This window comes from Zonotrichia albicollis, chromosome 16 (assembly GCF_047830755.1).
Source record: "Zonotrichia albicollis isolate bZonAlb1 chromosome 16, bZonAlb1.hap1, whole genome shotgun sequence".
Lineage (NCBI taxonomy): Eukaryota > Metazoa > Chordata > Aves > Passeriformes > Passerellidae > Zonotrichia > Zonotrichia albicollis.
The window spans coordinates 1,601,598-1,617,596 of NC_133834.1; the positions used below are offsets into that span (position 1 = coordinate 1,601,598).

Below are 15,999 nucleotides of genomic sequence, written 5' to 3' on the forward strand. Positions count from 1 at the left end.
GAAGGGAAAAGGAAAGGGAGGGGAAAGAAGGGAAGAGGGGGGGGAAAAAGAGAGGGGAAGGAAAAGGGGGGGAAAGAGAGGGGAAAAGGGAGGGGAAAAGGGAGGAAAAGAGAGGGGAAAAGGAAAGGGAGGAAAAAGAAGGGAAAAGGGAGGAAAAGAGAGGGGAAAAGGAAAGGGAGGAAAAAGAAGGGAAAAGTGGGGAAAAAGAGAGGGAAAAGAAAAGGGGGGGAAGAGAGGGGAAAAAGAAAGGGAGGAAAAAGGAAAAGCAGAAAAGGGAAGGGAATAGGGGAAAAGAGAGGGAAAAAGAAAAGAGGAAAAGACAGGGAAAAGGAAAAGGGGAAAAGAGAGGGGAAAAGGAAAGGGAGGAAAAAGAAGGGAAAAGTGGGGAAAAAGAGAGGGAAAAGAAAAGGGGGGGAAGAGAGGAGAAAGAAAAGGAGGGGAAAGAGAGGGGAAAAAGAAAGGGAGGAAAAAGGAAAAGCGGAAAAGGGAAGGGAATAGGGGAAAAGAGAGGGAAAAAGAAAAGAAGAAAAGACAGGGAAAAGGAAAAGCCCTTTACCTTTGGTTTTCATTGCATTTCACAGCTCTCAGGTAGCGAACAACTTCCTTGTACCTGGGGAGAAGGACAGAAGGTGAGAAGGAAGGGGAACAAGTGCAGAACTGTGCCCAGGGCACACAATGAAGGAAGCAAACCAGGAGAGCTTCCCACGCAGGACAGCACAGCAGGACACAAACACAGCTGGAAATAAATTCCTACAGGTTACTCCCAGATTATCTCAGCTGTGGCAAAATAAAACCAGAGGTTGCCTTGCAGCTGAATTCTTTAAGTGGACTGGATTCTTTGCAATATTGGATTTTCTGAAGACCCAGAACACTCTTCTGGCTGCCTTCCACTTGTCAGCCTCTGATGAAGAGGAATTGCTTGGAAAATCAACGTGTAAAACCTGCAGAGTTTTTGGAGACACAGAAATGAGCCACTCCAGCAATCATTTCTTGGTCCTCAGGCATTCAAAGGGCTTTGAGTGACTTCAAACAGCTCCTGGCCTTGTTGAGAGGAAAAAAAAAAAAATTAACAAAGAGTTTGTTTTGTGTTTCCCCATACCAAAGTACAGTTTTGTGTTTCCCCATTATACCAAAGTGCAGAGGTTTGGAGCAGTCAAAATACAAGAACTGAATTTTCAGAGTGGAAAAGCCAAACCAATCTCACTTCTTTTTCTCCAGCAGCTTCTCCACTCGAGCCTCCACAACAGGGAGAGCCTCCCACAGGTGGGTTTTCCTTCCTTTCTGTCTCCTCTGCCCAGTGATGTTCTGGCCTTTTAAAACTGTGGTCAGCAGCATGTGGTCCCAGGGCAAAACATTCAAGCTGGAAAAATAAAAATAAAGTAATTTTTAACTGTGTTTTGTTGTACATGACTAATTAGCTGCTTTAAGGATTGTGAAGTTTGATTAATAAAACATTCTGGGGGTTAGAGCTCAGTTCTGGGGGAAAGGAAATAAAACTTTAGGGAGAACAGCTCAGTCATGGCATCAAACAGCAAACAGGGAAAGCAGCAAATACTGAAATATTCCTCTAAAATGCTCCCACTTTTATTATCAGGGAAAGAACCTTGCACTGGATCCAAACACACTCAGAGAACCCAGAACTCACCTGTTTGAGAAGGCATAGCAGTGGCAGGGAAGGGAGATGGACTGGAAAAACTCAACAAACTTGTTGAACAGAATTTTTGGGAAGTCACACAACACCAGCATCCTCTGAAGTCGGGTTATGATCCTGTGATTGGAAAAGAAAAATAATTCAAAAAGGGTGTTTTAAAATGAGGTGAGTTACTAAGAAATTGTCTTTTTTTCATCATATGGGAAACTGCACAAGTTTGGGGTTTTTTTTGTTTGGATCTGAATGTGAATTTCTGCTTGAAGTTTTGTAGTGAATAATGAAATTATTATTGTACAAGGTCCTGTGGGGTTTAGGCTTTAAAACAAAGATCTCCAAGGAATATGTACAGCAAACACTTCAAACTGTGCTGGGCCTGAGCTCCTGCACCTTCCCTGCTCCTGGAACCATTTCTGTATTTGAGAAGTGGAGATAAAAAAGAAGAGTTTACTCTAAAATTCTGGCAGAGAGGTAAAGACAAACTCTTCCCTTTTTTGTTCCAAGTCAGAAATTAAAAAAATCAAGAATAGCAATTTAAAATGAGAACTGCTCAAGGATTTGGGTTGTACCTGTCATTAGCTCCAGAGAAGGTGAGAATATAGAACTGGGTTGGCAAGAACTGAATTCCTCACTCCTCAGCCTTGGTGGCAGGTGAATTTGGGGGGAAAGGTGAAGGACAGAGCTAAAATGGGAAGTGAATGAAGCCAGGGGAGCTGGGTGTCCTCATTCTCCACCCCAGGGGAACCCTGCCAGGCTGTGGCCTCTCCTTGGTGCAACAACCACAGCCTGCTCTGGCCTCCCCCGTGCCTCTGAGCAGGGGATTTGTCACCTGAACCCAGCAAAGAAACCAAGCTCACCTCTGGAACAGAAATGGGACAGCAATCCTCAGGGAAGCAGTGTGGCTAAGGTTCTGACAGCTCCTAAGCCTGGAAAAAACCAACCCCAATTAATGCCTGCCTCCCCTTCCTGCCTTTTCCCCTTCTCTGCGCTCAACTCTTGAGGAAAACACTTTTAAAGGAAAAATCTTGGAAGCTGGCATGCTGAAAAAAATTCCTGCAAAGACTGAAACAAGTGCTGAAGTGCAAAACAGTGAAAAATTCCCGGGTAACAAATGCAGCCTGCTCCTTGCAAATCTAGATCTCTCCTCAGCAGGAACTGCAGGGAGCTGCTCTTTCAAACCAACCCAGACATCATTTCCTTCTCTTCTACCAAAACCCCTGAACTTAAACCCCAAAATGTTCAGGTTTCACAAAGCAAAGCTCCTTGTGCTGTTGAGAACTGTTTTGCTGAGTTGCTAAGTGTTAACTTCGGAGTTCTAAGTTAGGTTAAATGCTGTTACAGTTTATTCCCCTTAAATCGCTAAGGTTAAGTTTTAAACTAAGCTTCAGTTAGGTGTCAGTGCTGTTTCTCTGTTGAATTGCTAAGCTTAGGTATAATTTAAAGTACTGCTAAGTGGGAGTGCTGTTAAGCTTTCAAGGCCGAGTTTCCTTTTCATGTTTGTGTTCCCTTTGTCCCTCACTGCCCTCGGTGGTTCCCGGTTCGTTTCCTTTGCTGAATGCCTGGATTATGTTCGGCTTTGTTGTTGCTTGTTTGCCTTTGTTGTGCCCTAAGCTCTCCTGTAAGCACTGCAGCAAATCTTGCCAACCAACTCTGTTGTTTAATATTAAATCTGCCTTTCCCTTGGCAGGGATTTTTGACAGAGATCTCAAACTCATTCCTGCTGAACTTTTCCAAGCTTTTCTTTTTCCCAAATCTCTCTTCTCCCTCAGTGTGCTCATCTTCCTCCTGCTGTGCTGCAGCCTGGCCTGGGATTTTTCCACTTTCCTAATAAACAAACCCCCAGGATTGTCTCATTAATTCCCCTCCCCTGGAGGGAAGAAGGAAGATGCCCCACTCTCTGTGGGCCAGGTACTTACAGAGCAGGGTCTTTGTGCAGGGCAATCTGTTTAGCTGCTCCCAGCAGCATGACAGCAGCAGCTTTGGGCCTTTCTTGGTCTGCCTGATTTAAAAATCTTGTTACCAGCTCGAAAACATCAGAATACCTGAGAAAGTCAAGTGGCCTGTAAGATCAAGGGTCTGCAAATGGATTTCCTAAACAAGCAGTAATTGTGGCCATCCCACAGCCTGAGAGCACTCAGAGCCCAGCACTGCCTTCAGAGATCTCCAGCACACTGAGGAGGGGCTGGCACCACCAACACTTGGCTATTTGGAAGGTTTGTTATACCAGTGAAAAGGTGAAACTCATTCTAAGAAAGAAAATAATAAAAAATCCCAGAATGGTTTGTGTTGGAAGGAACCTTAAATTGCAACCCCAACACCTTCCACTGTCCCAAGCCCCAATGTCCAACCTGACCTTGGGCACTGCCAGGGATGGAGCAGCCACAGCTGCTCTGGGCATCTGTGCCAGGGCTGCCCACCCTGCCAGGGAAGGATTCCCTCAGAATATCCCCTAAAGCCACCCCAAAGCCCAGGCCCTGGGTTCCCACTTTCCCAGGCTATAACAATCACAGATCCTCAGGTGTCCTGCACAGCACAGATTTACAGACACACTGAAGAGGGATTTTAAACCACAGCCCAATGCAATTTATCTTGCTCACCATACAAGTTCTCTCCACTCTATTTTTGCTGCCACAATTTTGATTACAACTCATAAAATAAATCAAAGGTGCCCTGACAAACCCAAAGCTGCTGTCACTTACTTGTACACCACCTCCATGTTCCGTGAGCTGCAGAGCCTGCACTGCCCCGGGGGCAGCTTTGGCTGGCAGCAGCATTCATACCCTGGGGCACAGATCCTTTCTCCTGTCAGGTATTTGTTATAGGCTACAGAAAGATCCCTGATGAATTTTTCTAGCAGATCTCCTAAGAGACAAGACAAAAAAAATAAAAATTACACAAAGAGTTTTGCATGTTTTTTTCCCAAAATCAATAATCAAAGTTCCCCATGTGAAGTTATTTAGGGAATTGTTTGCATCCAGTTCTACTGGTCAGGAAAGCTTTGTTGATGAAAGAGGGGAAATTTTGGTGGGATATTGGGAAGGAACTGTTCCCTGGGAGGGTGGGGAGGCTCTGGAGCACCCTGGGATAGTGGGAAATGTCCCTGCCCAAGGAAAGGGGTTGGAATGGGATCATCTTCCAGCTCCATTCCACCCTAAACCACTCTATGATTCCTCCAGATGAGAAAAGCAGGAATCTGCACCTGCAAAGCCATCCCTGGTCCAAGCATGGAAAAAGAAAACAGGAACAGCAATTTACTCCTTAAAAACTCCCCAAGGATTGGAGTGGAGCTGCCAAGCTGTAACCCAGGGCAGAGACTGAGCAGCCCCAGGTCCCTGTGAGGGGACAGAGCAGCCAGGACAGGCCTGAGCAGCCCCAGGTCCATGAGGGGACAGAGCAGCCAGGACAGGCCTGAGCAGCCCCAGGTGTTTGGGGACAGAGCAGCCAGGACAGGCCTGAGCAGCCCCAGGTCCATGAGGGGACAGAGCAGCCAGGACAGGCCTGAGCAGCCCCAGGTCCCTGAGGGGACAGAGCACTCAGGACAGGCCTGAGCAGCCCCAGGTCCCTGAGGGGACAGAGCAGCCAGGACAGGCCTGAGCAGCCCCAGGTCCATGAGGGGACAGAGCAGCCAGGACAGGCCTGAGCAGCCCCAGGTGTTTGGGGACAGGGCAGCCAGGACAGGCCTGAGCAGCCCCAGGTCCCTGAGGGGACAGAGCAGCCAGGACAGGCCTGAGCAGCCCCAGGTCCCTGAGGGGACAGAGCAGCCAGGACAGGGCCTGAGCAGCCCCAGGTCCATGAGGGGACAGAGCAGCCAGGACAGGCCTGAGCAGCCCCAGGCCCCTGAGGGGACAGAGCAGCCAGGACAGGCCTGAGCAGCCCCAGGCCCCTGAGGGGACAGAGCAGCCAGGACAGGCCTGAGCAGCCCCAGGTCCCTGAGGGGACAGAGCACTCAGGACAGGCCTGAGCAGCCCCAGGTGTTTGGGGACAGAGCAGCCAGGACAGGACCTGAGCAGCCCCAGGTCCCTGAAGGGACAGAGCAGCCAGGACAGGCCTGAGCAGCCCCAGGTCTCTGAAGGGACAGAGCAGCCAGGACAGGCCTGAGCAGCCCCAGGTCCCTGAGGGGACAGAGCAGCCAGGACAGGCCTGAGCAGCCCCAGGTCCATGAGGGGACAGAGCAGCCAGGACAGGACCTGAGCAGCCCCAGGTCCCTGAGGGGACAGAGCAGCCAGGACAGGACCTGAGCAGCCCCAGGTGTTTGGGGACAGAGCAGCCAGGACAGGCCTGAGCAGCCCCAGGTGTTTGGGGACAGAGCAGCCAGGACAGGCCTGAGCAGCCCCAGGCCCCTGAGGGGACAGAGCAGCCAGGACAGGCCTGAGCAGCCCCAGGTCCCTGTGAGGGGACAGAGCAGCCAGGACAGGCCTGAGCAGCCCCAGGTGTTTGGGGACAGAGCAGCCAGGACAGGACCTGAGCAGCCCCAGGCCCCTAAGGGGACAGAGCAGCCAGGACAGGCCTGAGCAGCCCCAGGTCCCTGAGGGGACAGAGCAATCAGGACAGGCCTGAGCAGCCCCAGGTCCCTGAGGGGACAGAGCAGCCAGGACAGGCCTGAGCAGCCCCAGGTCCCTGAAGGGACAGAGCAGCCAGGACAGGCCTGAGCAGCCCCAGGTGTTTGGGGACAGAGCACTCAGGACAGGCCTGAGCAGCCCCAGGTGTTTGGGGACAGAGCAGCCAGGACAGGCCTGAGCAGCCCCAGGCCCATGAGGGGACAGAGCAGCCAGGACAGGCCTGAGCAGCCCCAGGTCCATGAGGGGACAGAGCAGCCAGGACAGGCCTGAGCAGCCCCAGGTCCCTGTGAGGGGACAGAGCAGCCAGGACAGGCCTGAGCAGCCCCAGGTGTTTGGGGACAGAGCAGCCAGGACAGGCCTGGGCAGCCCCAGGTCCATGAGGGGACAGAGCAGCCAGGACAGGCCTGAGCAGCCCCAGGTGTTTGGGGACAGAGCAGCCAGGACAGGCCTGAGCAGCCCCAGGTCCCTGAGGGGACAGAGCAGCCAGGACAGGCCTGAGCAGCCCCAGGCCCCTGAAGGGACAGAGCAGCCAGGACAGGCCTGAGCAGCCCCAGCCCCTGGCTCACAGCACCCACCCCCTCGGCGCAGCTCCGTGTCCAGCTCCAGCAGCTCCAGGTTGAAGGTGGCCAGGATTCCAGCCAGGGCAAAGTTCCTCTGTGCCTTCCAGAAGTCGCTCTTGTTGTGGGCATTGCAGTGGCACAGGGAAGGGACTGTCCAGAGCTGGCACTATGTCAGAAAATATAAAATAGCAAGAGGTTGCTGGGTTTTTGTGTTTTCCCCTCAGCACTGAGTGAGGGGTTACAATTCCTTTTATCCTCCTTGAACCTGAATAAATATTTTGACAGGCAACAGTTTGATATCATGGCAATCATTTCAAAAAAGCCCCTCAGTGATTACCTGTCATTGCTGAGCCCTTCCCAGAGAGCCTCAGGGCTGGCACCCTCCCCACTGGGAACTGAGCCCTGTCTTTGCATGTTCACCCCAACTTTGCCCACAGCTCAAAGTCCCCTGAAATTCACAAAAGGTCCAAGCAAATAAACCACCCCCACACAATTCCCCACTCCTAACTCCAGTGAGGACAGAAAGCTGGCATTTCTCTAATTCATTAAAAAATGTCTGATTTAGTAATCTGATTTTATAAAATGCACTGTGTGCCCAAAGCAAACAGGATAAATAAATGCATGTTTACTCCAACAATTATCCAGACTAGAAATAAACCCCAACAGAACCACACTTTTAATAGTTATGAGGAGCTGTTAATCAAATTTCCTGTGTTATTCTTTTAAAGCCCTTAACTCTTTCCTGGGAGTGTAGAGTTACTGAGCCCTAATCTATCCTATTTCTATGATACAGACACCTTGCCATTGTGCATTGCTTTATGTAACCTGCTTTGCTCCATCCTGTGTAATAAATAACTGTTAAAAGCCCTTTTTCCTGCTCCCTCCTGCCTATTCAATAAATAACTCATCTGATATCAGACCTGACCTTAAGAACTCATGAGCCAGAGTGGTTTAGGCACAGAGCTGCTGCCAAGAACCTGAGCTAAGGCAGGGCTTGCCTAAAGCTCCATCTGATCCAGCTTTGTCTCCTGTCCTTACCTCAGCAGCCGGTTTGTCACAGATGTAGCAGTAGCACTGCTCACAAATATCTGCGTTTTTCCCAAGGGGGAAGCAAGTGTCACTCTCAGTCCTCCTGCAAGGTTGAAAAGCAGAAGGTTCATCATGAAAATCATCCTTACCCAGCTGTGCTGCTGCCTGCAGCTGTTACAGAGGGTAATGAGGGAAATGGGAGCCCCGAGGGGACAGCCCAGCCCTGCACATACTCAAAGGGCTGCGTGCTGCAGTCGTGCCTGGCGTGGGGCATCACGTTGGCCTGTTTGCAGTAGGTGACCACCAAATCCCCCTCCTCATCCACCAGCTCCTCTGATTTCTCCTCTTCCAGGGGAGACTTCTCTGCAGGAGGTGTAAAGCAGCGTTAGAAATAACTGAGATTTACGTTTTGAACACTGTGCAGCACATTTTTTTGGGATCTGACAGAATGGCACACAAAACTTCCATGAACTATCAAACCAAATCAAAAAGGACCCAGCTGAAAAGGTCCAGTCTGAGCTCCATTTGAAGTATTTTAAAGCTACACAGCAGCGTCCTTTGAAGTGGTGCCATCAAAGATATCCCTAAAAAATTGGGGATTTCCTCCTGGTTTTATTCACTTGTGCAGCACAAGGGCAGATTTCAAGCATAACACAGAATTAATTCAGTTTATTCCCCAAATCTTTCAGGGAACTCCAGCAGCAGCAAGGGAACAGCTCTTACCCTGTGGCTCCACAAACAGGACTGAACTGCCTTGGGTGCTGTCCCCTTCATCTTCATCATCATCACTGATCAGGATTACGTTGTCCTCCTCTGCCTCCTTTTCTGATGGCCACACGGCCACCAGCTTCCAAATTGGAACCACCTGGCAGCCACCAGGGTAACACTGGCTGTCCATTTGTACTTTGAAGGTGTTTTCTTGAACAAGGGAAGAAAAAGACTCCTCTCAGACCCAAATTCTTCTTCTCTGCCGGGTAAATTACACTGGAGGCAGATGTTTCATCCTCAGTGCACTCAGCACCTCAAAACCCACTGGAGCTTCCATCCAGAGCTCAAGGAACACTGAAAATAAGGAGAAGAAAAAAAGAACAAAAAATTTTAAAATATCATATGAGCTGTTCTTCTGGTGGGTTTGGTGGGAATGGCTGCGGAATGAGGAGAAGGGGAATGAGCTCCCACTGACAGGGAAAGGTTAGAGGGGGTTTTGGGACAAATCCTTTCCTTGCCAGCGTGGGGAGGTCCTGGCAAAGGTTCCCAGAGAAGCTGTGGCTGCTCCTGGATCCCTGGGAGTGTCCAAAGCCAGGCTGGATGTGCCTGGGAACATCCTGATCAAGTAAAAGATGTCCCTGCCCATGGCAAGTGGTGGGACTGGATTGTTGGAAATGATGCAGCATTAAATTTGGGACCAATGAACAGGAACTGCTTTGGGTTTTGTGTGTATAAATCTGCAGGCTCTAGCAAAGAGCCATCTGTATATGGAATATTTTCCGTGGCCCATCCTGGCCAGAATAAAGCAAAGCCTCACTTTATCACTGTGTAGTGCTGTGTGTGTTTATATTTATCCTCCCCAAATTTTGCTGTTAAAGCTCCTCCCATCCCAAACCGTTCCAGAATTCCACAACAATTCCTGTTAACAGCAACTCAGATTGCTCAGACTGAAAAACATTCAACAGCAACACCAGGAACACCCAAAACAACAATAAAAACCCTACTCCCACTCCCTTTCCCAAACTCAAACATCCCCCAGCTCAGCTCATTCCCAAACTCCAGCATTCCCCATTTCACCCCATTCCCAAACTCCAGCATCCCCCTTCCCAAATTCAATCACCCCTCATTTCACCCCATTCCCAAACTCCAGCATCCCCCTTCCCAAATTCAATCATCCCTCATTTCACCCCATTCCCAAACTCCAGCATCCTCCATCTCATCCCTCCCCACCAGCAATGGCGTTACAGCACTTGGGAGGGAAAATCTCAGCACTGATTCCGAGGGATTTTTTCACTAACAAGAATCAGTTTAAAAAAATCTAGGAAAGATTTTAACCGAAGCAGAACTGCCCATGGCAGGGGGCTGAAACTGGACGGTTTTTAAAGTCCTTTCCTTTAATTTCTCCCTCCCTCCGGCACCCCCAACGCCTCACACGCCGCTCGCCCCCCCAGCCCCAAACCGCCTTCTCCCAACGCACCCCTCGACCAACCTCCCCCAGAGCCGCTGGGTGCCCGCTCAGCCCTTCCAGCCGTGCCGTCCTGCCCGGGATTCCCGGAGTATTCCCGCAGTTTTCCCGGCGTTTTCCCGGGATTCCCGGCGTTGGCTTTCCCGCTCACCCGGACCCCGCTCCCGCCGCCCGCCACTCTTTGAAGGTCCGAGCGCTTCCGGGCCGAGCCCCGCGCGCCCTTCCGCCCTCACGGCGCCGCCTGAGGCCTGCGGGCCGCCGCCATGTTGGGTGAGGGCACGGGCTGAGGGCTGCCACGCGTAAAATAAAACTATTTTTTTTCAGTAAAAACGTTAAATAAACGCTTTATTCTCAGCGAAAGCGGCATCAGCGCAGCGCCCTGTGAGGGCTCTCCCCTGTGTCTCCGTGGCCGCCATGGCGGACCCTGCACACCCCGCCGAGCTGTGCGGGAAGTGCCGCTGGGACAAGGCAGTGTCCAGCGAGAGGTGCGAAAATCCTGCAAAAATCAACTTTATTCGGCTAACGGAGAGAGAACACTGCCCCATACCTCTGTGGGGTCTCTCTGTAGTTTCTGGAAGGCACAGTTTCCTTTTATCGTCATTTCCCTGCTCCTTTCCCCCTTGGCCGAGGCAGCAGGGAGGTACAGTCCCAATACTACATATTCCCCATTTAACATGTATTCCCCCATCACAGTTGTATGAACATTAATATTCATACAACTTTGTTTGTATTTAAACTGACCCTGGATGAAGTTCATACTCACAATTATATCAAGCCTGCACGCTTCTCCATGAAGTTCAAACGGAGAACTTTCTTAAATCCCCACAGGCAATCCTTCATTGGTTCTTTCAAATTTAGTCGTTATTAAATATTAACACCCATTCCTCCTGCAATTACTTTGACTCCCACACCCTTTCCAGCAATAACTAATTCCTTTTTTCACATTTAGTGGCCGCAGTCAGACCAATTGCCATTAATTACTGTGACTCACCACACCCATTCTGCCAGGACCTGATTGGTTCTTACTGAGAATTTAGTTACATTTTTCATTAGTGAAGACCACAACACCACACTCTGCGCTGGGCTTGGCCCCACCTCGAATATTTTGAGCAGTTTTGGTTACCAAAATGTAAGCTATTAAGCTGTGGGAGAGCTTCCAAAGGAGTAGCACCATGAGGTGCAGCCATGGGAGGAGCAGCTGAGGGAGCTTGGTCTGTTCAGGGAATTGGGTTGAGATGGGTTTGAAGGTGCTTCCAAACCCAAACCATTCCAGAATTCCATGATAATCACATTAATTCATAATCGTGATGGTCATTCCATGATAAGCACAATAATTCATGAGATGGTTGTGAAGATACCTCCCAACCCAAACCATTCCAGAATTCCACAATAATCACAATAATTCTATGATAATCACAATAATTCATGGGACAGTCTTGAAGGTGCCTCTCAACCCAAGCCATTCCAGAATTCCATGACAGTCACGGTAATTTCATGATAATTCATAATTGTGGTTATCATTCATGATCATCACAATAATTCATGAGATGGTCTTGAAGGTGCCTCCCAAACCCAAACCTTTCCAGAATTCCATAATAATCACAATAATTCTTTGATAATCACAATAATTCATGAGACAGTCTTGAAGGTGCCTCCCAACCCAAACCATTCCAGAATTCCATGATAATCACAATAATTCCATGACAATCACAGTAATTAATGAGATGATCTTGAAGGTGCCTCCAAACCCAACCCATTCCAGAATTCCATGATAATCACAGTAATTCAGATAATCACAATAATTCATGATAATCACAATAATTCAGTTGCTCCAGTTACAGCAGGAGCACCCAGCACAGGAGTAGACCCATTGCAGGTTCCTCACTAGGGAAATCTGATTTTTAGGATTCTGTGCAGGACTGGATGATCCCTGTGGGGTCCCTTCCAGCTCAGGATATTCCTGAATTCTGTGATTCTGAGTCGTTCCCCTCCCAGCCCTGCTGCACCTGCTCGCTGCTGGAGGAGGAGGAGGAGATGCTGTAACTGCATCTCCTCACCCCTATCGCCACCTTCTGTCGCGACATCAGCGAGGAAAAGCCGCATGCAGCAGCTGAGGCTTCCCCCAGTAATAACACTAGGTGGTACCAGAGCTCCACACAGCCTCAGCCAGGACTCGACCTCAAAAAAAAAAAAAAAAAGGGAATTCTGAAGCAGGGAGAGCTGAAGCTGCGATGTCTTAATGTGCTGCTGGCACAGGGAATCGAGTTTTCGCCGGGAAAAAGCCGACGGGACCTGTGAATAAAATAAAGATATTTTCTGGTGTTCAGGGCTACAAGGGCAATGTGTTTGTGGTTAAAGTTGTTCCGCTGAGTGATGGTGTTACAGCACCTGGGAGGGAAAGTTTGAGGACTGATTCTGAGGGAGTTTTTCACTAATAAGAATCAGTTAAAGACAATCTAGGAAGGATTTTAACTTAAGCAGAACCTGCCCATGGCAGGGGGTTGAAACTGGATGGTCTTTAATGTCCCTTCCGACCCAAACCATTCTGGAATTCTATTCCATGGTTTCATCTTAAAAATGAAGTGTCCTGATACCTTTAATTCCTGATATCCTTAATATTAGCAACTACTTAAACAGCACTCAGAATATGATCACCTTTTCCTTCAAGAAACTGCACACCCTGCCTGAAATATTCATGCATTTTAAAAAAAAATCCCTCTTCCTGCAAATGAATATTTATTCCATGCATAATCTTTGTGGCTTTCAACACATTTAGGCAAAATGTTTCAAGTTTCTCTGCTTACAATGACAAAATCTAAACCTGACACCTGAAGAGGTGGCCTGATTTCAGCTGTGTGGGGCATTTTCTAGAGACATAATTTCCTCCTGTTGCTGCCTCCTTAGCACTACACGGTTTTAGCAACCTCGAGTAACTCAACACAGCAATTTGGGGGATGAATTGAAGTATGGAGATAGCAGGGAGAATAACAACAGCAGAACTGGCCCTTGGCCAGAAGACTTTTCTCTAAAACTCTGCTCTCATGCAGAAATTCCTGATTCTCTGCCCATGGCAGGGGGCTGGGACTGGATGAGATTTAAGGTCCCTTCCAACCCAAACCATCCTGTGATTCCATGACTTTGTGAAGTCCTGGGAGATGATCTTATGGCTAAATATGGTCAGGACTTGAGTGCTGTGCCTTGTCCAAGACCCAGTGACATCGGTGGTTCCTCTTTCCAGATGAAGAATTGGCGGCGGCGGCTTATTTTTAGTGGTGTGGGTGTAAAATATTGAATTTCGCATCGCCTGAGCTCGGTCTGCTCTGCCCTGGTGGGTTTTGTGCCCAGATCCAGCCAAGCTCGAGGTCTGGGGCTGACATCATGGAATCAGAGGATCCTGGAAGGGACCTTAGAGCTCATCCAGTTCCAATCCCAACACCTTCCACTATCCCAAATTGCTCCAAGCCCTGTCCAGCCTGGCCTTGGACACTGCCAGAGATCCAGAGCAACCACAGCTTCTCTGAAATATCTCAAACCACAGCTAGAAATGCAAAGAGATTTATATATTTGACAGGTGATTCCCACATCCCTGCTTCCAGGAGACTCTGCGGCTGTTGGGACATCACCTGGAGAACTCAGCCCCCTGGGAATGAGCAGCTGAGGGCCACAGGAGTGGGATTCTACCCTCCACCTTCAGAGGAGTGGGATTCTACCCTCCAGCTCCTCAAGTCAAAGGGAATTTCTCTCTGACCACAACAGCAAACAGACCATTAAAACATCTGTTCAAAAACCTTTCCACGTCCCATTTGCATTCACTGCTACTTCATTCTGCTGCACAGTTTGTACCTGGTGAAAGGTTTGGGATACATCAGAGGGCTGGAAAAGGCTCTGAGGATCAAAACCTCCAATCCCACCTGGGCAGGTGCTAATCCAGCAGCTGAGCCCACCCCAGCTGATTCCTATCACGCCTCTTGGGCGTGTTTGGCCCCAAAAATGATGGGAGAGCTGGAAATGGAAAAGAGATTCTTAGAACTGAGCTTTTGGGAAAGAGTTGTGGGGCTTTCAAGCTTTCTCTGTGGGGTTTTGAGGGCACATCCCCCCTTCTCCCCTTTGGGGAGCCCCTCAGCGCTTTGCTGTGTGGGACCAGCTCAGGTTTCAGGAGGAAACAGGATTTAGGTGATTCTAAAGTGTCTGTGAGGGAATGATGGGCCCTGTTTGTACCCTGGTGTTGCTGAGATGGGAGGCAACCAGCCCAGGTGTCAAAAAAAATCCTGGATTGAGGAGGAAGGCTTGGGATAAGAACGTGCCTCACTGTGCAGGAGGGAAATGGGAGCAGAGTGAGGAGCATGGGTGAAGCTCAGGGCCTGTTCCACCCAAATTACAAACAAGCTGTTGCCTGAACCCTGATTTTGTGAGGGAATGAAATTCCTGGGGTGATGGCCCAGTGATGTTCCCCTCACAACCTCATTCCTGAATTTGGAGCTGTTGTCCAGTGCCAACCAACTGGACAACAGCTCCAAACCCCAAAGGTAACCCATTAACAAACGTGTAATAGAGAGAAACCCTTCATTCATTCCTTCTCTGAGTTTAATTACAACCAAAAAACTTCAAATCCAGGAACAAATGGGACAAACATTCCCAAACCATGGAAAAGCTTTCACCCCTATGAGATACCAGGAGTCCACAGGAAAAAACCCCCAAAAAGAGGACTCTGGGTGCTGACCAGGCAGGAGCTGCTCTAGGTGAGGTATAAATCCTGTTTTTCCCCCCACATGGTTTTCCTGGTGTGTAGGAAGGGGTGAAAGCCTGACAGAGCCCCAGTTCAGTCTGGTTTAAAAGTCCGTCAGCCCTGAGGCACAAATGGACACCAGGCTCCATCCCTTCCAGCACTGACAGGACTAACACAGATTTCAGTGCTTGAAATAAAATGTTTTGCTCTGCTCTCTTTCCCTCTAACTTCTTTCCTCTCTCAAGACCACATAAACCAGAAGCGGGATGCTGGGAGAAGGATGGTTCTCTGGGTAGTTCAGAACACATGAAATGCTCTTTTTTTTGGCTTTTCAGCAGGCCAGAGCTGGAGAATCACCCAGAGCCACCGGTGCTGCTCCCTGAGCCAGGCAGAGTCTCGGCAGTGAGCGCTGGAGATGCTCCTGCCCCGGCACAGCGGCGGCCAAGAGCTCTCGATTTAAGAACCAGATGAGTCTGAACCTCCTTGGAATTCCTTCAAAAATCTGCCAGCACTCTCCTCCCCGCCGAAAACCGGATAAATCCCCTTCATATCCCCGGCTCCGAGCGAGGCCCTGAAATATTATCAGTGCTCTTTGACACCCTACCTGCCCCTCATCCCACCTGGCTTTCCACAAAACGCATTTCCTCCGCTTTCAGGGGGAAAAAAGTCAGATTCATTCAAGCCCTGACACTCCTCCAGCGCTTGGGTGATCAAGTCTCCTCCGGTTTATATTTGATATTTTAATAGGGTTTCCTTTTGGCCCTTTAATGAGTTTTTATTCCCCTCTGTGCATCAGACGCTTCAGTCTGACCGACAGTTTTACTCACCCCATGTGGAGGAATATGAACAGCCAGGACAACCTTTTCTTCCTGTGGCAAGCTTTGCTCTGCCAACATTTTTCTTCAGCTCACAGTCAGGGGATGTGTCCTGACCCTTTCCTCACCCATCCTCCAGCCTTGGAGCTGGGATGTTCCTGCTGCTGCCGAGGCAGGAACAAACCCAGCCATGCTGTCCAGGCTCTCAGCTCTGTAGCAGGGAAGGAGGGAGAAAAAGAGGGAGAAAAGAGGCAAAATTCAAGCAAATGTGGGGTTTGGCTCATCTGAGCAGCTGAGTTTTGTTACGTCAGCCTCAGCCCAGGCGTGGGGGACAATTTATTATAGGGTGCAGTGAGTGGGACAGGCTGGGGCTGTGCTTGTGCCTGTGGAGAGCTCCATTCATGGAAATTCAGAATTACTGAAGGGTTTGGATTGGAAAGAGCTTTAAAAACCGTCCCATTGCACCCCCAATAGCTTCCACTGTCCCAG

The 15,999-nt window shown here is 49.5% G+C and overlaps 1 protein-coding gene across 3 annotated transcripts in view; it reads right to left on the bottom strand.

Moving 5' to 3' along the window:
- LOC102070796 (uncharacterized) overlaps positions 1 to 15,999 on the bottom strand; it is a 34,473-nt gene that overhangs the window by 6,994 nt on the left and 11,480 nt on the right. For 2 of the 3 annotated variants that reach the window (XM_074552849.1, XM_074552850.1), the window contains 11 exons: positions 15,523 to 15,721; positions 8,520 to 8,858; positions 8,030 to 8,159; positions 7,806 to 7,899; positions 6,783 to 6,933; positions 4,348 to 4,510; positions 3,565 to 3,690; positions 2,506 to 2,574; positions 1,646 to 1,768; positions 1,205 to 1,360; positions 557 to 610 (listed from right to left, as the gene is read on the bottom strand). In XM_074552849.1, the coding sequence (XP_074408950.1) occupies positions 557 to 610; positions 1,205 to 1,360; positions 1,646 to 1,768; positions 2,506 to 2,574; positions 3,565 to 3,690; positions 4,348 to 4,510; positions 6,783 to 6,933; positions 7,806 to 7,899; positions 8,030 to 8,159; positions 8,520 to 8,694 (1,241 nt within the window). In that variant the 5' untranslated portion in view covers positions 8,695 to 8,858; positions 15,523 to 15,721. Of the gene's footprint in view, positions 1 to 556; positions 611 to 1,204; positions 1,361 to 1,645; positions 1,769 to 2,505; positions 2,575 to 3,564; positions 3,691 to 4,347; positions 4,511 to 6,782; positions 6,934 to 7,805; positions 7,900 to 8,029; positions 8,160 to 8,519; positions 8,859 to 9,993; positions 12,117 to 15,522; positions 15,722 to 15,999 lie in introns of those variants that run through there. The other variant, XM_074552851.1, reaches the window with a different exon arrangement.